The 19171-nt window shown below is 58.2% G+C and overlaps 2 protein-coding genes across 5 annotated transcripts in view; one reads left to right on the top strand and one right to left on the bottom strand.

The window, feature by feature from the left end:
• Positions 1-7460: 7460 nt before the first annotated feature.
• On the bottom strand, positions 7461-16017 carry THOC3 (THO complex subunit 3). The gene is made up of 6 exons (XM_074962036.1): positions 15782-16017; positions 15178-15334; positions 14056-14260; positions 8948-9109; positions 8763-8863; positions 7461-8385 (listed from the first exon to the last, which is right to left on the bottom strand). The coding sequence occupies exons 1-6, from the start codon at positions 15962-15964 to the stop codon at positions 8222-8224; spliced, it is 972 nt and encodes a 323-aa protein (XP_074818137.1). The 5' UTR covers positions 15965-16017; the 3' UTR covers positions 7461-8221.
• A 173-nt stretch (positions 16018-16190) lies between these two features.
• The window catches only part of SIMC1 (SUMO interacting motifs containing 1), a 15809-nt gene continuing 12828 nt past the window's right edge, over positions 16191-19171 (top strand). For 2 of the 4 annotated variants that reach the window (XM_074960188.1, XM_074960190.1), the window contains exon 1: positions 18063-18196. In XM_074960188.1, coding sequence (XP_074816289.1) covers positions 18089-18196 — 108 coding nt within the window. In that variant the 5' untranslated portion in view covers positions 18063-18088. Of the gene's footprint in view, positions 16639-16731; positions 16920-18062; positions 18197-19171 lie in introns of those variants that run through there. The other 2 variants (XM_074960189.1, XM_074960192.1) reach the window with 2 other exon arrangements.

Here is a 19171-nt window from a genome sequence, read left to right as displayed (position 1 = left end):
AAGCAAGGAGCAAAGCCTTCCATCGCTCACAGTGAAATGTGCAGAGAGGCACCGAGCGTCAGACCCGGCTTGAGAACGGCGGCGTTAAGGAGATTTACTTGGGATGTTTTGACACGTGATGTTAACAGTTTGTGTTTGGGGATGGATAGCTCAGTGGTTTGAGTGTTGGCCTGCTAAACCCCGGGTTGTGAGTTCAATCCTTGAGGGGGCCATTTAGGGATCAGCGCAAAAATTGGGGATCGGTCCTGCTTTGAGCAGGGGGTGGGACTAGATGAGGTCCCTTCCAGCCCTGATATTCTATGAAGTGCTATAAAGCTTTCACTTCTTGAATCTCAACATCTATTGTCATTTAATAATTATTGTCTGACCCCCCCATTGTCCGACCTCCCCCTATAATCAGGGGCGACAGCTTCTTCTTAATAGTGGTGGGGGGGTGCCACAGGGCTCCGCCCCCTCTGTGGCTCCACCCCTGCCCCTCCTCTGCCCCCAAGGCCCTGCCCCCTGGCCAAGCCAGAAGCCAGAGTCAGGCTGGGAGCTGTGGAACCCCCACCTGCTGGGATGGGGGGGTCAAGAGCAGCCCCCGGCCTGTGTCCCCACCCCTTGGGCCCCCTGCGCAGAGCCGGTGGAAGGTCCCTGGCTCCCCACAACGGCCTGCGTGGCTCTTACCTGGGCCAGGCTCCAGCTTCTGCCCTGGCCAGGGAGTGGGGCCTCAGGGGGAGAGGAGGGGCAGGGCCAGGCTGGGCCCATCCACTTTCAAAAGTGAGAGGGCCATGACCCCTCTTCCCCCCACCCCACCCCTGCCCATAATTTCCCACAACTGTGAACATTTAAAACCGGTACCGGTTAAAACAAGGCTTACAAACAAACAGTGATTTTATCTGTCAAAATTACAAGAAAATAAAAATCGAATGTTCCCAAGTCCCGCCAGCCAGGCGGGTGGGACTGTAGGTGACCCGCACCGGGCCCAGGCTGTTGGTGTCTCTGCGGCCTCTCCCCCCAGATCCCTGCGTGGAGAGGGAAAAGGCCTGGGGGGCCTATTGGAGGGACGGCGATGCACTGGCTTTGGGGGGTGTCCAGAGAGCGAGCGCGGCCAGTCGGCACTGTGACTAGCACTGAGATGGGGCAAAGGGTCAGGCAGGGGTTCAACGAGGAGGGGCCAGGGCCCAGCCCTGCTCCTTGGCTATAGACAGGGAGGGGAGGGGTGAGAAGTCACAGCAGTCAAGGTCTCTCTGGTGGGAGGGGAGATCGCAGCAATGCCAAGGGGGGGACCCATGCACCTCTCAGCCCCTCCTTTGGAAACCTCTGGTTGTGCCCCTGGGGCTGGGGCCAAGGAGCTGGGCAGATATGCCAGGCAAGCCGTAGCGACCACTCCCCTTCCCCGACTCTTGCTGTTACCAGCTCCCGCGAGTTCGAGCCGGAGCCGGGCCGGGGAGGGCTCGGCACCCCAAGATCTGAGCTGTCCTCCTGGGGAACCAGGCCCTTAGCCCCCCTGGGTAGCAGAGAGTTGGTCAAGCCCGCAGTGCACGGAGGAAGGCGAGAGCAGAGACCGCACAGGACCAGAGAAATGGGAGCTAACCATGACCTCTGCCCTGGGGCAGGATGAGGTGCCCGAGTCCAACCACACAGAAGGAGCCTGCTGCCCTCGTCTGGGCTCTAGGAGGGCGGCGGGCAGTGGGCAGCCACGGGGCTGTCTGGCCTGTTGCTGGAAGGAGGGGGCGAGCCTGAGACTAGGGACACTCCCAAACCTCCCCCTCCCACAAGCAGGCCCCCCGTCTCTGAGTGCAGGGAATTCAGGCCCCTGCCCCTATCCTGGGGACCACTGGGCATAGCCCCCTTCCCGTGAGCCCCACCCGCAGGGTGCTGGAGGGCAGGGGAGCACTGTCACTTTAACGGTGATTGGAGGCTGCCAGCCTCAAATGGGCTTCTCCGCCAGTGAGCTGGCCTGAGACCTCCCATTGATCCGCCCTCCTTTCGCTGCAGAGCTCGGCTTGACTGCCAGCCAAAATCCATGCGGTAATGGCAGAGCAATCACCAAGAAAAGCCATTTGTTGGAAGAAAATATCCAGCTGGGAATATGATAGAGATCCAGCCCGCGAGGTCTCCATCCAACGGCCAGGGACGAGCGCTCACCTGGCCCCTCCCTGCGCCTGCACTCCCCCCTGGGCAGAGGCTGCAGACAAGCACGGAGCTGGCTCTGCACCTGCCATGCAGTCCCCAGAAACTGGGGGCGTTGGCTGGGGCTCATGCCTGTCTGCTAGCTTCTGGGCACAGCTCAGCTCGGGCCCTGCCTCGCCAGCCCCTGGGGAAGAAACTGCACCAAATCCCACCGGGGCCCAGGGCCCAGTGAAGGGGAAAGCGGGGTGCAGCTGGATGCTGGCACAAATCCTGGCCGTCGCCTCTTGGATCTTGGCATTGCCCCTCTGGGAATTTCCCCATCACCTCCTCCCAGCCCCCACCCAGCTGGCTCAGTGGCTGACCCACCCTTGGTCTCCTGTCCAAAAGAGGCTGGGGCCCTGTGCAGAGGGGAGGCTGCGCCCAGCACCTGTCCTCCGCTGAGGGCTCTCAATAAAGCCATGAGCATCTGGGCGCCGCGTGCACAGGTGAGTGGCGGAGGCCAGGCCATGGTGTGCCTGAGTGTCCCACGCCAGGCTGCAGCACGCCCAGGCAAGGGCCTGGCTTGCAGCGTTTTCTCCCCTCCCTGCAGGAGCCAGAGCAGCTCATTTCCCCTTGTGACTCTCTATCTCCCTCGCCTTGGGGAGATCGTGCCCTGCCCAGTACAGAGGCGGCACAGCGACAGCCCTCCGTGCACGGGAGAGGGAAGGAGCCCGAGTGGCTCTGGCGGTGCCCGGCAGCGCGGCTGACAGGCGCGATACGAAGCTATTTAGTGCATTAAATTGACTGCTGTGACCTCGGGGTGGGAGCTGTGATAAGGAGCCTGGGGCCTCTGTCAGCGTGTCTGGATGCAGCTCCACATGGCCGACAGCCGGGCAGGAGCCTTTCCAGGCACAAGGCCCAGGGAGGGCTCCAGCAAGAACTTCCAGCCCGATGAGTGCCAGGGAATGTCTCCAGCGGAGCTGAGGATGCCCTCCCTCACCCCCCAGGGAACTCCCCCTCCAGCCAGGCCCCGCAGCCGACTCCTGCCCCAGGCACAGGGCGGGAGCACCCTGAGGGAATGGCCCCTGAACATAGGCACACAGGACTGGAAGGACCTCCTGGGTCGGAGTCCAGAGCCTGCTGTCACGGCACCCCCGGCACCCCAGCCCCTTCAGAAACCCAGCAAGCTCCAGGTTAACACCAGGCAGGTTTCTAGCCCCCGCTGCTCCTGTGGGGCGGCTGGTCCTGAGCCTCACCCCTCTGCTGGCTAGACTCCTTCTCCTCATTTCCAGCCTGGCCTCAGGGCCACTTTACACCCATTTGGCCTGGGGCCTGCACGGACCTCTAGCTCCAACAGCTCTTTGCCCTCCCAGCACTCAACCCCCTCCCAGCACTGACAAAACCCAGGGAAGGGAACTCAGCATCAATGTGGGAAAACACCGCAGCAATGGCTCAAAAGCAACCACCCACCCCTCAATATCTGGGCAGGGTCCCCTGCCTCAGTTTCCCACAGTCCAACAGACAAATGTCCTTTTAACACCCCCCCACATGCACCCTTTTCCTCCACGGCCCCCACTGCCCGTGGTCAGCAAAGTCCCAGTGTCCAGGGTGCACTCAGGGGGTTTCACCTCCAGCCCTCGCAGATGGGGGGTGGGCCTCAGGGAGGCGAGAGCTATCCTGCCAACACCTCTGCCACTTCTGGCCACCGCTCAGTGTTACCGCCACTCGTCCAGGCTCATCCCCTGGCTGGAACTGAGCCAAAACGGGATGTGGTTTTGTCCGGTATCAGATGGGGGGACGCTATTTTGAAAAGTGCAACGCTCCCCCCTGCTGGCATGACCTTGCACCATGCATGGGGGCGGGAGGGAGATGGACAGGGCAGGACTCTTCAAAATGTCACGCCCCTGTACGGCATGACCTCGCACACAGTCCCATCAGTGGGGCAGGGTCACGGCGTTCCTGGAAGTGCTGGAATAGCTGGTGTTCCAGGAACACGCATGGCCACCGCACGTGCCGCTGTCACGGCTGCCTCTGCAGCGCGCTGGGCCAGTACACACACGGCCGCAAGGGCACAGGCAGGTGTGACATGCACACGCACTGTATCTCACACGCAGGGACACGGCACCCAGGTGCAACACACGCAAATCCAGCCCAGCCCAGCTTCTAAAAACAAGCCAGCTGGCACGCCGCTTGGCTAGCTGTTTCCAATTGCATTGTGCCCATCCCCATCCCCTCCATCCCAGGCAGCCAAAGCACTGTACAAATCTTCAGTGGCCCCTCAACCCAATGGGCAGAGGGGAAACTGAGGCACAGAGCAGCAAAGCCACTCTCCTGAGGTCACACACTAAGTGGCAGAGCCAGGACCAGACCCCTGGTTTCCTGGCTTGCAGATCCCACTCCTCCCCCCCCCGCCACCGACCTCTAGGCCTGCTCCCTTCCAGTTTATTATTAACTGTATCGAGAGGCCCCAGAGGGCTGCAAGCCCCTCACCTGCTCCCCAGGCCTTTAAGCACAAACCGAATTACGCTCCCCTCCCCGGGGTCCAGGACAGGTACCAGTGCAGTGAGATCCGTGCCCAGCAATCCTGCTCCCACTGCAATTACCGAGCCTGCCAGGGCCCAGGGCTGTTGGCTGCTCACCAGGCCTGGGACAAGGCCTAGCAGCTTCCCGCTGCTAGGGGCACGGCCGGGGTGACTACAGACTTCAGTGGCCAGGCTGGGGGTAGATACGGAGCATTGCATGCTGGAAGCTGTGGTTTTCAGGGCTTGTACTTACCCCGAGGGCAGTGGCAGGCTGCACTGTGATGGCACCATCCTACTCAGAGCCACGAGTTCCAGGCTGGCATGGCCATGACTGCTGGGAGCATGCTGCCCCCTGCACTTGCAAATCCTGCGTGGGCCTGGGGAGCAGTGGGACCCCAACGAAGCGAGTGGTGCTGTGACCTGGTGCACAGGGGCTGCAGCTCCTCCCAGGGAGGGGCTGTGGGGGCCAAACCCTGGGTAGGCAGTAGGGTGGCCAGCGCTGCTGCTCCTCGCTCCTACACTGGGGCTTCCCCCCAGAGGCCTGCCTGGCCTCGCCCCACTCCCAGCAGCCTGCGTCCCCTGGCAGGGGGCACTGTGGTGAGCGGGGCAGGAGTGCCGCCTGGGGGAGGTGTCCCAGCCTCTGTCCCTGCACTGCAAGCGTTCGCTGCCCCAGGGACAAGCTCCTGCAGCCTCACTGGCTTCCGACTTTTCTCTGGGGCAGCTGCTGCAAATAGGCCTGGGCAGAGGGCCCCACCAGCGGTGGCTGCTGGACTCCGGCCCACCCCAGCCACGCTCTCCTCGCGGGTGGAGGGCCAGAGACAAGCCACCTTCCTTGGGAACCATGACAACCAGGCAGTGCTTGTTTCCAGGACGCAGGGTGGGGTAGGGACAACTGTGGGAGCGGCACTGCCACTCACTTGTCACTGCTGGCAGCAGGTGCCCGCTGCTGCAGAGGGCAGCGTGGGTGGGGGGGTGGGTGGAGGCGGCTGCCGGGTACGCGGGGCTCGGGGCCATTAGCATTCAGAGAAATGCAGCTGCTGTCACTCCTCACCCAGGCTGCAGTTCCACTCGCTAGGAGCGGCCTCAGCCCCGCTCAGCTCTAACAATAGCTGAGGCTCCAGAGCATTTAACCCCCAAGGCTAGAGGGAAAGGCCCAGGGCATCCAGCAGGCTGCTGCGAGCTGCCAAGTGCCTGGGAGCTCCCGGCACTCCTGCCCCTGAGCCTGTGACAGCAGCAGGGAGGGATGCTGCAGATGGCAAGTGCGCTGGATGGGGCAGCATGGAGCTGGGCTGGAAGAACAGAACACATCCCCCAGAGGTGCTGCTTGTCTGGCCCTTGGCCAGCGGCCCAGCTCCTGCCCATTGGTAGCTCTTGGCACAGGGGGCCACAGAGATCGGTGCCAGCGCTGCCCACCCAGGGCAGCTGACCACTCAGCCAGTGGGGAGGGCAGTCTGTAGGGGACAGGCCCCTGAACAAGGGTGGCTGCACAGCTGGCTGCAGTACTGCCCCTCCCCACTCCCACGGGGGTCCCCTGGGTGCTATGAACAGAGCTGCTGGAAGCCCTGGCCAGCGACGAGCGCAGTACAGGAGGCAGTGCACACAGCCCAGCTGCTCTGAGCAGGGGAGCTGGGGAAGGATGGCGGCAGAGGGGCCTGACTGGAGCGAAGGCCTGGAGAGTTTAAGCTCTAGCTTTGCTGCTCAGATGCTGCAGGGACCCACAGGGACAAGGCCCACGGCTTGTTAGCCTTCCAACAGCACTGCCATTAGCCGCTGTGTCTCTGCCCCCTGCCCCTGCAGGACACAGCCACCTGCGCTCCCGGCTCTGGCCCAAGGGAAATGCGCTGCTCTGGAAGAGGGCCTGAAGCAGACGACCCAGGGACATGCTCCTCGTTAGGAGCGAACAAGGCTGGGGAGACTGGCCACCAGCCAGCCATGCAATAGGGACAGGGAGGCCAGCCGGCACAGAGAGCACGGCTGGGGGCACACTGCCCTCTGGTGGAAACACGGCACCGGGACAGGCCTGTGCAAGGCACCAGGAAGCCAGGCAGCCTGGGTTTTGACCTTTGGGGGTGGGGGAAGAGGCTTTCCCCCAGCGGGTGTTTATTCCTGGGGGAAGAAAGGGGCCAAGTTTGCTTTGGCCCAACCCAGACTCAGGCAGCCAGCACTAGGCTCAGACTGTGCAGGCTGGGGGTATGGGGGAGTTGGAGATGGACCCATGAGCCAGTGTCCACACCCAGCTCCGGGACGGTGAGCGGTCCAGGCCTGCCTCTGGAGAAGGGGATAACGCTGACCTACCTCACGGCGGGGGTTAAGAGTCATGGCCAGGTTCTGAGCACACCCCCGCCCGCTGGCTCGGCACCTCTGATCAGCAGGTCCTTGCTGTTTGTGAAGTGCTTTGAGATTCACTGGGAGGCCACTGAGCAGAGTTAGGCCCGCAGTTCATGCAGCACTTGCTGGGGGGCTACAGAGGTCCCCCGCAGGCACTCGGGGCCGGCTCTCCCCCTCGTTTCCAGCTCCTCCACATCCATTCAGCACCGCCTGCACAGAACTGCCCATGGAAGCCAGTGAGAGGCCGTCTGCCAACGTGAGGAGGCATGTCCAGGGCTGGTGAATGAGGTGGCGGGTGCGCCGAGCAGGAGTCTGACAGCCCCTCCAGTCGGAGCCTAGCAGGCACGGGCTAGAAAGGAGTGAGGTCTCTGCCAGCTCTAGGAGCCCATCTGCATCCCCACCCCGACACAGAGCAGTCACCCGCCCCTGCGGGTGCAGTGCAGCCACCCTGCAGAGCAGTCAGCGTCTGCCTCCATGCACACCATGTGCTGCAGAGACTCCCCGACAACCAGGCCTTACTTCCTTTACTGACAGAGACTTATCAAAATTACAAAAAGTCATACAAAAAGAGCCTCCCTGCCCAATTCACACCCCTGCCCAAGAAGGTGCACCTCTGCCCACTGGCACACGCAGCAAAGGGACAAGGGACAGCCGCCCACCTGGCCTGGGCAGGTGACAGCCTAACGCAAAACCCTTTTCCAAAGGGGAGGGATGTGCTGGGGCCTCCAGGCAATTCCCAGCCTGCCAGGAGTTGGCCACACCACTGGGGGTGGGGGGGTGGGGGGGACAACCATGCAGCTTATCAACAAACAGTTCTAGCAGCAGGAGGCTCAACAGCAGCCTCGAGCTGAGTCCTACCGGGATGGCCGCAGGGCAGGGCTCCTTCCCCCAGAGAGGCCATCCTGAGTGGTCAGATTCTGGTGACTGCTCCTCTCTGGCCACCAGACTTCTGAACACAGCCACCCGCCTCCTTGCAATGAGGGAGAAAGGCAGCCCTGAGATGGGTGGAGGGACTCCGGTGGCAGCCCCCGTGTTCTTGCTAGGCCAGCAGCTGCTGGGTACAAAAGCTCCCAAGGGCAGGGGCCGCTGGCAGCTGAGCTGAGGGTCACAGCACTGCCAGGAGCGAGGAAGCCCAGCCCAGGGAGTGGCCAGCAGGACGGAGCTTCCCTATCGCCAGAGGACAAGGGAAGTACTTTGGCAGTGCACAACATGGCTGGGGAGGAGCCCCACCTCCCTGCCCCTTCCCAGGCCCTAGCCCAGGGCCCACTGGGAGCCCGTTATGCGTCATTGGGGAGGCCGAAGAGCTTGACGGTGCCTGCCTCCCGGCTGCTGTCATATTTGCCGTCTTTGTCATCACAGGCGAAGGCCAGCAAAGGTCTCTTTGGGTGCCAGGCCACCGTGAAGGTGGGGGACTCACACTGCACCTCCCACAGCTTCTCCCCTGCAGGAAAGACAGCATCAGATGAGCCAGGCCCAGAAGCAGCTGCAGGGGGAGAGACTGAGGGAATGCCCCCCTCCCTCCACCCTGTGCAGGAGGAGCGAGAACACCACCTTTCATGCTCCTTTCGTTCAGTGCTCCGAGACAAGGCGAGAGACACTGTACAGATTCCTAAAATAGATGCAATCGCCAGAATCTCTCCTGTGGCCCGCCCCTGCTGCTCCAGTCCTGAGCTCCCCGGCACACCGCTCACTACCCCTCCCTCCCAACCTACACCCCCCCCACAGTCCTGCCACTGCCCCTCCATCCAGAGCCACAGCCCACACCCACCATTCCTCCTCGGGCCACTGAACCCCTGAGCCATGGGCATGAGCAGTTACCTGTCTCCACCTCGGCAATGTCGATGAAGTGATCCTCAGACGCGGACGCCAGCATCTTCCCATCATGGCTAAAACTCAAGGTTCTCACGGGCCAGTCCAGCCTGCAGCACAGGGCGAGGACACAGTGAGGGATTTCCTGTCTCAGTGCCGGGGGTGGGAACTGCACACGGGGTAGGGTCACCTACCTGGAGAAGCACCTCACACACACCAGCTCGTCCACATCCCACAGGCTGACCAGAGCATCTGCGCTTCCCGTGGCAAAGTACTTCCCCATGGGGTCAAACTTGATGCAGATGCAGTTTGAAGGGTGAGCATTGATAGACTGGATGGGCTTCAGCTCCGGGTAGCTGCAGACAGATGGGAGAGAGCAGAGCGGGTGAAAGAGCCAATTCACCAACACTGCAGGGTCCAAGTGCCCGCTACAGAGGGACGCCGTGTGCCCTGACCAACACATCCGCATGCAGCTGGGCTGCAGAGATCCAAGACCTCATGCACCTAGCATCAGTTTAAGTGGGCTACAGCAGCTGGATCGCTTCTGAGGGTGTCTGGCCCAGAACAGTGCGGCAACATAAGAACGGCCAGACTGAGTCAGACCAAAGGTCCATCTAGCCCAGTATCCTATCTTCTGACGGTGGCCAATGCCAGGTGCTTCAGAGGGAATGAGCAGAACAGAGCAATTATTGAGTGATCCATCCTGTTGTCCAGTCCCAGCTTCTGGCAGTCAGAAGTTAGAGACACCAGAGCACGGGGTTGCATCCCTGACCATGTAACAGCCATTGATGGACCTATCCTCCAGGAACGTATCTAATTCTTTAAACATAGTTATAGTTTTGGCCTTCACAACATCCCCTGGCAGTGAGTTCCACAGGTTGACTGTGCGATCTATGAAGTACTTCCTTATGTTTGTTTTAAACCTGCTGCCTATTAATTTCCTTGGATGACCCCTGATTCTTGTGTTACGTGAAGGGGTAAATAACACATCCCTAGTCACTTTCTTCGCACCAGCCATGATTTATAGACCTCTCTCATCTCCCCGAGTCCTCTCTTTTCCAAGCTGAGCAGTCCCAGTCTTATTAATTTCTGCTCACACGGACGTTCCAGACCTCTCATCATTTTTGGTGCCTCTGTCTGTACCTTTCCCTAGGCTAATTTTTTTTTTTTTTTTTTTGAGATAGGGCAACCACATCTGCACGCAGTATTCAAGATGTGGGCGTACCATGGATTTATATAGTGGCATTATGATATTTTCTGTCTTATTATCTACCCCAGTCCTAATATTTGCTAACCTTCCATTAGCTTTTTTGACTGCCCTGCACATTGAGTGGATGTTTCAGAGAACTATCCACAAGATCTCTTTCCTGAGTGGTAACAGCTAATTCAGACCCATCATTTTGTATGTATCGCTGGGATGCATCCCAATGTGCATTACTTTGCCTTTATCAACATTGAATTTTATCTGCCATTTCGTTGCCCAGTCACCCAGTTTTGTGAGATCCCTTTGTAACTCTTCCCAGTCTGCTTTGGACTTAACTATCTTGAGTAATTTTGTATCACCTCCAAACTTCACCACCTCACTGTTTACCCCCTTTCCCCCAGTCATTCATGAAGATGCTGAACAGCACAGGTCCCAGTACAGATCCTTGGGGAACCCTGCCATTTACCACTTTCCATTGTAAAGTTGACCATTTATTCCTACCTTTTGTTTCCCATCTTTTAACCAGTTACGGATCCATGAGAGAACCTTCCCTCATATCCCAAGACTGTTTACTTTGCTTAAGAGTCTTTGGTGAGGGACCTTGTCAAAGGCTTTCTGAAAGTTCAAGTACACTATATCCATTAGACCACCCCTTGTCCACATGCTTATTAAAACCCTCAAAGAATTCTAATACATTGGCGAGGCATGACTTCCCTTTACAAAAGCCATGTTGATTCTTTCCCAACGTACCATGTTCATCTAGGTGTCTGATAATTCTGTTCTTTACTATTGTTTGCCTGATACTGAAGTCAGGCTTACTGGCCTTTAGTTGCCAGGCTCATATCTGGAGCCTTTTAAAAAAATATTGGCTTTACAATAGCTGTCCTCCAGCCATCGGGTACAGAAGCTGATTTAAGCCATAGGTTACATGCCACAGCTGGTAATTAAGCAATTTCACATTTGAGTCCCTTCAGAACTCTTGGGTGATACCTTCGGTCCTGATGACTTATTACTGTTTATCAGTTTGTTCCAAAACCTCCTCTAATGACACCTCGATCTAGAACAGTTCCTCAGATTTGTCACCTAAAAAGAATGGCTCAAGTGTGGGAATCTCCCCCACATCTTCTGCAGTGAAGACTGATGCAAAGAATTCATTTAGCTACTCTGCAATGGCCTTATCTTCTTTGAGTGCTCCTTTAGCACCTTGATCATCCAGTGGCCCCACTGACTATTTTGCAGGCTTTCTGCTTCTGATATACTTAAAAACTTTTTGCTATTAGTTTTTGTCTTTTGCTAGCTGCTCTTCAAATTCTTTGGCCTGCCTAACTATCCTTTTACACTTGACTCGCCAGAGTTTATGCTCCTTGCTATTTTCCTCAGCAGGAGTTGACTTCCAATTTTTAAAGAATGCCTTTTTGCTTCTAACCACCTCTTATACTCTGCTGTTTAGCCACAGTGGTATTTTTCTTTTTGGTCTTCTATTTTTTTTATTTGGGGTGCACATTTAGTTTGAGCCTCTGTTATGGTGTTTTTAAATATCTTCCATGCAGCTTGAGGCATTTCACTCTTGCGTTTCTTTTCATTTCTGTTTCACTAGCCTCCTCATTTTTGTGTAGTTCCCCTTTGTGAAGTTAAATGCTACTGCGGTGGGTTTCTTTGGCGTTTTCCCCCCTACAAGGATGTTGAATTTAATTACATTATGGTTGCTATTGCCAAGCGTTTACATTATATTCACCTCTTGGACCAAATCCTGTCCTCCACAGAGGACTAAATCAAGAATTGCCTCTTCTCTTGTGAGTTCCAGGACTAGCTGCTCCAAGAAGCAGTCACTAATGGTGTCTAGAAATGTTATCTCTGCATCCCATCCTGAGGGGACATGTACGCAGTCAATATAGGGACAGTCGAAATCCCCCATTATTTTCTGTCTTTGTAGCCTCTCTACTCTCCCGGAGCATTTCACAATCATCGTCACCACCCTGGTCAGTAGTATATCCTTGCTGCTATACTCTTGTCAGTCAAGCCTGGAATTTCTATCCAGAGAGATTCTATGGGACAGTTTGATTCATTTAAGATTTGTTCTATATTTGACTCCACGCTTTCTTTCACAGACAGTGCCACTTCCCCCACCAGTGCGATCTACTCTGTCATTCCTATATAGTTTGTACCCTGGTATTACCGTGCCCCATTGATTATCATCATTCCACCAAGTTTCTGTGATGCCGACTATGTCAATGTCCTCATTTAATACCAAGCACTCGAGTTCACGCATCTTAGTATTTACACTTCTATCATGTCTATAGTTATCAGGATTTAGTTGTCTGCTTCATGTGAGGTAACTGAATGGGACTCTTTCATTTGAAGTGAGCTGTAGCTCACGAAAGCTCATGCTCAAATAAACTGGTTAGTCTCTAAGGTGCCACAAGTACTCCTTTTCTTTTTTCTTTTTTCATTTGACTGTTTCTCCTCAGTTCCTACCTATACAGGCGAGTCTCCTCTTACACTGGGGTTACGTTCCGCAGTCAGCGTGTAAAGCGAAAATCACATATAGTCAAAATTACATTGAGTGTAATGGCGGGCGGAATCGCCCACACTACAGGTACAGTATTTAAATTGTTATCTTTCTCTCTTTTTTTTGTTTTTGTTTTTGCCGACCGCACAAAGCTGAATTCACACATGTTAAATGCGCGTAAGATGAGATTCACCTGTACTTTATCAACTTCTATCCTCTCCCCTTTACTAGGATATAGAGAATCCCTGTTCAGAGATCCTCCCCTAAGGGATGTCTCTGTCTGAACCATGTGCTCCTCCGTACCTGTCGGCTTCTCCCAGCCGTTAGTTTCAAAACTTCTCTACCACCTTTTAACATTACACAAGCAATCTGGTACCAGTTTGGTTTAGGTGGAGCCTAACCTTCCTATATAGGTTCCTCCTTTCCCAAACCCCTCCTCCCTACACCATCGTCTCATCCACGCATTGAGACCCTGCAGTTCTGCCAATCTCCCTGGCCCGGAGCGTGAAACTGGAAGCATTTCAGAGAATGCTACCATGGAGGTCCTGGACTTTAATCTCTTACCTAGCAGCCTAAATTTGGCTTCCAGGACCTCTCTCCTGTCCTTCCTATGTCATTGGTACCTACCTGTACCATGACCACCGGCTCCTCCCCAGCACTGCACATAAGTCTAGAGAGATCTGCAACCTTTGCACCTGGCAGGCAATTCACCATGTGGTTCTCCTGGTCATCACAAACCCAACTAGCTATATTTCTAATGATCAAATCCCCCATTATTGTTACCTGTCTCTTCCTAATAACTGGGGCCCTGGAGGAGCACCACATCATCATCTGGAGGGAAGGTCCCAACTATGGGAATGTTTCCCTCTGGTCGAGCTTGATGTTCTTCTTCCCTGAGACTTTCCTCCTCCTCAGCAGCACAGAGGCGGTCAGACCACTCTACTGTATCCCTGAAAGTCTCCTCTGGGTACCTCATGTCCCCCTTAGCTCCTCCAGTTCAGCCACCCTGCTCTTAAGAGCCCGTACTTGGTCTCTGAGGGCCCTGAGTTGCTTGAACTCAGTGCACGCACGCACACACCTGCCCACAAGGCCAGTAAGCATACATGGTGCAGTCATTGCAATAAACTGGACAGCCCCCACTCGACTGCTGGACTTTGCCTGCATTATTTTTACTCTTGCGGGGTTTTCGGTTTAGGAGTACTGTTAGGTATATCTGCCTCTCTAAACTCCCCTGTTCGCCAGCTCTTCTAGTCACTTTGGAGCTGGCTTTTAACTCCCTGTTCTCCCGAGTTAGCCCCTTCCCCTCATCAAGGGACCCTAAAGGGGTTAGGGATCACAGGACAGCAGAATAGAGCATCATTAGGAAGCTCTCAGCCTCGCCTACCAGGAAACTTGTCTCAGCACATAGCTCCAAAACAGACCACACTATAACCTCAGCTACTGGCAAGGCTCTCAGTCTGTCACAAGAGCCATGCGAAGGAAACACAACTGAGTGCAGAGAGTCAGAGCGAGGGTGCAGGGGAGGAGATGTAAGAGGCAGCCAGCCTGCCTATCCCATCCCTGCCACTGGAGACCATGCCGGGACATACCTGAGGATGTTGATGCAGCCGTTGCCATTGGTGAGGAAGAACATGTTGTTATCATTGTTCCAGGAAATCTCATTCACCTCAAATTTAAACTGCTCCTCGGCTTTGGAGCGATGTGTTTTGGCATCAATGAAGGTGACCACATCATCCTTATTCCCCACCGCAATGGTCTGGCCATCAGGACTCCAGCAGATATTAATGTTCTCTCCTGGAAGGGACGACAAGGCATCACATCCTACCATCCCTCAGCACCATTAACAGGGGCAAGAGAATCACTCAGGTGCCACAGATGGACTTTTGTATTTTTAACCCAAGCCCCAGGTCTGCTCTGCTAACCCTCTGCCTTAAGTGGCGAAGGCCAATGACATGACCAAGTTTAAATTTTAACAGCCTAGCTTTGCTTGACCAGCTGTGCCACAACTATGCAAGTTTTAAGGGAAATTAACTCCAACAGAACTGTGGCCTCAAAACAGAGAATCACAATTACTCCTGTTGCATGCCTCTTCCCAGTCCAAATCTCTCTGCAAAGCCATTGCTCCATGCTACATAGATCATTCAACAAATCTTTACATAGTACTGACACAGGGGTGCTGGAAAAGTGTGGGGGGGTGCTGAGAGCCATTGAACCAAACTGTAAACCTTGTATATGATAAAAAACACTTCAAGCCAGGAGGTGCTAGTGCACCCCTGGTTCCTGCACCTATGTACTGACAACTAAACCTGGGAAGAAAAGGTGCACCAAAAATAGAAATGGGTGATGGAGACTCAACTTCTCTCCCTAACCTCTATCCCTTCTCCCTACAGCCACGCATGCTAGTGAGAGTTTCTGACAGTGCCAGTGGTAACGTAGATGGGTTCAGGTGTTTAACACTGTTTCACCTAACACAGCTCAGAGCTTGACTAATGCTAGGTACAGATACAAATTCTCACCGGAGGTAGTGTCATGTATGTTTACAATTGGCTAGCAAAAGCCAGAAAGATGCAACTGTCACACGTAGAGGTCTCAGGGTTTCCTGAATTTGCTTCCAGTCCACGTTGGGAGCAGGATGCGTGTGCAAAGCGAGCAGTGTTTATAGCTGTCCTGAGATACTCTGGTCCCTCTTATCGCCTCATGTTATCACCCACCTTTGGTGTTCACGGTAGCAATGCACTTAGTGGTGCGGACATCCCAAATACGGATGGTCTTGTCTCCAGATGCAGTGACGAAGAGGTCTGGGTTACTCGGGTGCCAGCACAGCTGATCCACGCTGTCCCCGTGGCCGCGGTAATTGTTCTCCTTCACCTAGAGGGAGATGACCGCCCAAGCCATCAGACAACCAGGCCTGTACGGATGCTGCCCCACTCACTCAGGAAACGGGCGTGTTAGAACTGCCCCCCTGAGCTAAACAAAGACTACGGTCCCCATTTTACAGAGGGGGACCCGAGACCGACGGAGACTAAGCGACTTGCCCAAGATCGCACACGAGTCTACGGGGGATCAGGAAAGCCAACGCCCCCCTCCCGCGCCCCAGACTAGCACTTGAACCCCGGGGGCCTCTCTGAGGGGTGCTCGGCGGCTCGCAGACCTGTCCCAGCCGCAGCGAAGGGATCCCCCCGCTCCCAGCGCCCGAGCCCCGGCCTGGGCTCGCCGGGCCGAGCGCGGGGGGCGGCTTCCCCTGGGCAGGGGACGGGGACCCCCCCGCGGCGCTGTGCCCAGCCCGATTGAACGCCCCGGCCCCGGCCCGCTCACCAGCCGGTCCTTCTCCAGCACGAAGACGCTCGCCGTCTTGTCGAAGGAGCCCGAGGCGAGCCGGCGGCCGCAGCAGCTCCAGGCCACCGAGTGCACCTTGGCCCCGTGCGCCGGGAACTCGCGGCTGCGCGTGTTCGCCCGGAACAGCTCCTGCATGGCGAGCACGTACGGGGAGAGCGCCATGGCAACCGGGCGCCCGGCAACCGCTTCCGGGGCAGCGGCCGCGGGCCACGCCTTCCGCTTCCGGGGCGCCTCGGGCGCTGCGCGCGTCCGGGGCCAGGCTCACGGGCCGGAAGGGACGGAGGCGGCGGCGCGCTCCCGGCGCGGGGGCGGGGCCGGCGGCTGGCAGAGGTGCCCGCGGGCCCCGCCCGTCTCCGGCGCTAGGCCCCACCCCCGCCCGTGCTGGCGCCTGCGCCCCGGGGCGCGGGGCTCCCGGGGGCGGCCGCAGCTCCGCACCAGGACCGACTCCGGCCTGTGTTCGGGCTCCAGCCCCCAGCTCCGGGACCGGGACCGGCCGAAGCGCCGCACGGCATTCAGCCCCCTCTTCAAGCGCAGAGGGCGGCTGGTGCCTGCCGAGACCCGCGTAGGCAGCCCCCCGGAGGGGTGCAGGGCCCCACCCCGGTGTTTCTGCCACCAGCCTGCAGCCCCCGATTTCCTGCTGCAGCCTCACGGTGCCAGGGCCGTCTGGGGGGGGACAAGGAAGAAACCGAGGAGTCACTGGACTCGCTGTTAATTGAATACACCTGAAAAGTAGCTACAGAAAAGGTCACACAGCTGCAGATACCAACAGCCCTGGTAGCCAAAGGAGATTCAGGATGGTGCCAGCACATGGTTTGCTGCCTGGCATGAGTCTCCAGGTCAGAAAGCTGGTTTGTTTTTACTAAGGCTAGTTGCTCCTAGCCAGAGGAGTAGTTCTTCTGCTCTAGTCTGCTCTGATTAGGCCTCAACTGGCGTATTGTGTACAGGTCTGGGCGCAATATTTCAGGAACGATATGGACAAATTGGAGAGCGAGTCCAGAGAAGAGCAATAAAAAATGATGAAAGATCTAGAAAACAGGACCTTCTGGGGGAAGATAAAAAAACTGGGTTTCTTTCGTCTGGAAAAGAGAAGACGGAGGGGGGACATAAACGTTTTCAAGTATGTAAAGGGTTGTTACAAGGCGGAGGAAGAAAAATTGTTTTGCTTAAACTGTGAGGACAGGACAAGAAGCAATGGTCTAAAACTGCAGCAAGAGAGGTTTAGGTTGGAGATTAGGAAAAATTTCCAAACTGTCAGGGTGGTTAAGCACTGCAATAAATTGCCTAGGGAGGTGGTGGAATCTCCATTGTTGGAGATTTTTAAGAGCAGGTTAGACAAACACCTGCTAGGGACGGGCTAGATAATCCGTCCTGCCAGGAGTGCAGGGGACTGGACTAGAAGACCTCTTGAGGTCCCTTCCAGTCCCTGTGAGTCTATATAGGATGATCAGCTGGAAGGAGGGGGCTGCTGGACTGGGGAGAGAGAGCAGCCTGAGCCCACGGGGACTGGGACAGTCCAGGCTTGAGGGCCCTAAAGCCGTCCTGTGCTAGGATCAGACACTCAGTAAACCCTTCTGTTTGACACTGGCTGAGAGTCCGTGCAGTCTGGAGATTGGGTTTGCATTGTTCCCGCTGGTTGTGGCGGTCCCGGGGGGCCAGAGAGTGCGTGGACTCCCTGAGGGGGCCCAGGGGGAAAGGCAGGCATGCAGAAGGCTCCGAGGTGCAATCCGAAGCGATGGGGGGACGCTCAAGGGGATTGCTCCCAGGGGCCGTATGACAAGGGATCCGGAGAAGCATTCGGCAGCCAGCCACCCACGGCTCACTGGTGCGGGTCCCAGGGAGCGGGTTAGCATTGCTGGGCTGGAAGAGGTACCGAAACACGCATGCCCGGTCTGCCCCAGCCAGGGAGCCGGGGGGCTGCGGTGGTCAGCAGAGGAAAGGAGGCAGAGGGCCTGGCCAGGGTGTCCCAGCCCTGTCCCTACCCCCGCGCACGCCCCTTCGGCCTGTGCACGCCCGGCGCTTGCAGGGCTGAAGCCCCAGGCGCGGGGTGTGTTTAGCGGGGGGACGACCCCAAAGTGCCCCACTGCAAACAGCTGAGCGTGGTGCCCCCCCCCCCCGTGCAGGAACCCCGGTGTCTCCTTCACACAGCCCTGGGCCGCGCGCCCGCGGCTCGCTGCCGGGGCAGGCGCGCGCCCGAGGGGCCCCAGCCGCCGGGGGCGCGCGCGGAGGGAGGAGCGAGCGCGGGCCCCGCCCATCGGCCCGGCGGGGGCGGAGCCTGGGGAGCAGGCAATGGCCGAGGGCGTCATCCTCGTCAGCGACTCGGGCTCGGAGGGGGGCCGCTCCCCGCCCCGCCGGAAGAGGCGGCGGCGGCCCCAGCGCGGCCGGCCGGGACTCGCGGTGAGTCACCGCGAGCCCCATTACCCGGCCGGCCGGGCGGGCGCGAAGATGGCGGCGCTTCCGGCCGCGGGCGGGACGAGGGGATGGCGGCCGGGAGGGGTCAGCTCCGGACCGCCCGCCTCGGGGGACCCCGCCGCCCTCCGAGCGCCCCGGCGGCCCGGCCGCGCAGTGCAGGCAGCGGCTCGCCGCGGGGATGCGCTCGGCGGGGTGTGCTGCGCATGCGCACAGGAACTGAGCATGCTCAGTAACATCTGCTGGAGCCACTGCCCTTCGCCTTGCCCTTCCCGGTGTCTGCCCGTTGAGGACAGCCCGGTCCCCCCGTCGGGGGGCAGTCTCCTCCCCTCCCCCCCCGGGGCCACGTTCCCACGGGGAGCAGTCTCCTCCCCTCCCCCCCCCCAGGGCCACGTTCCCACGGGGAGCAGTCTCCTCCCCTCTCCCCCCCCCCGGGGCCACGTTCCCACGGGGAGCAGTCTCCTCCCCTCTCCCCCCCCCGGGGCCACGTTCCCACGGGGAGCAGTCTCCTCCCCTCCCCCCCCCGGGGCCACGTTCCCACGGGGAGCAGTCTCCTCCCCTCTCCCCCCCCCGGGGCCACGTTCACACGGGGAGCAGTCTCCTCCCCTCCCCCCCCCCGGGGCCACGTTCCCACGGGGAGCAGTCTCCTCCCCTCCCCCCCCCCGGGGCCACGTTCCCACGGGGAGCAGTCTCCTCCCCTCCCCCCCCCCGGGGCCACGTTCCCACGGGAGCAGTCTCCTCCCCTCCCCCCCCCGGGGCCACGTTCCCACGGGGAGCAGTCTCCTCCCCTCTCCCCCCCCCCCCCGGGGCCACGTTCCCACGGGGAGCAGTCTCCTCCCCTCTCCCCCCCCCCCCCCGGGGCCACGTTCCCACGGAGAGCAGTCTCCTCCCCTCTCCCCCCCCCCGGGGCCAGGTTCCCACGGGGAGCAGTCTCCTCCCCTCTCCCCCCCCCCCCCGGGGCCA

Source organism: Natator depressus, chromosome 8 (genome assembly GCF_965152275.1).
Source record: "Natator depressus isolate rNatDep1 chromosome 8, rNatDep2.hap1, whole genome shotgun sequence".
Lineage (NCBI taxonomy): Eukaryota > Metazoa > Chordata > Testudines > Cheloniidae > Natator > Natator depressus.
This window is presented reverse-complemented; position numbering and strand designations above follow the sequence as displayed.

Bases quoted from the DNA above. Each gene is read 5' to 3' on its own strand.
- THOC3 (XM_074962036.1), bottom strand. From the start codon at position 15,964: ATGGCGCTCTCCCCGTACGTGCTCGCCATGCAGGAGCTGTTCCGGGCG. The intron at 15,335-15,781 runs GTGAGCGGGCCG...ATCTCCCTCTAG, and splicing joins TGCTGGAGAAGGACCGGCTG to GTGAAGGAGAACAATTACCG. The intron at 8,386-8,762 runs GTAACTGCTCAT...TCTTTCCTGCAG, and splicing joins CATTGCCGAGGTGGAGACAG to GGGAGAAGCTGTGGGAGGTG.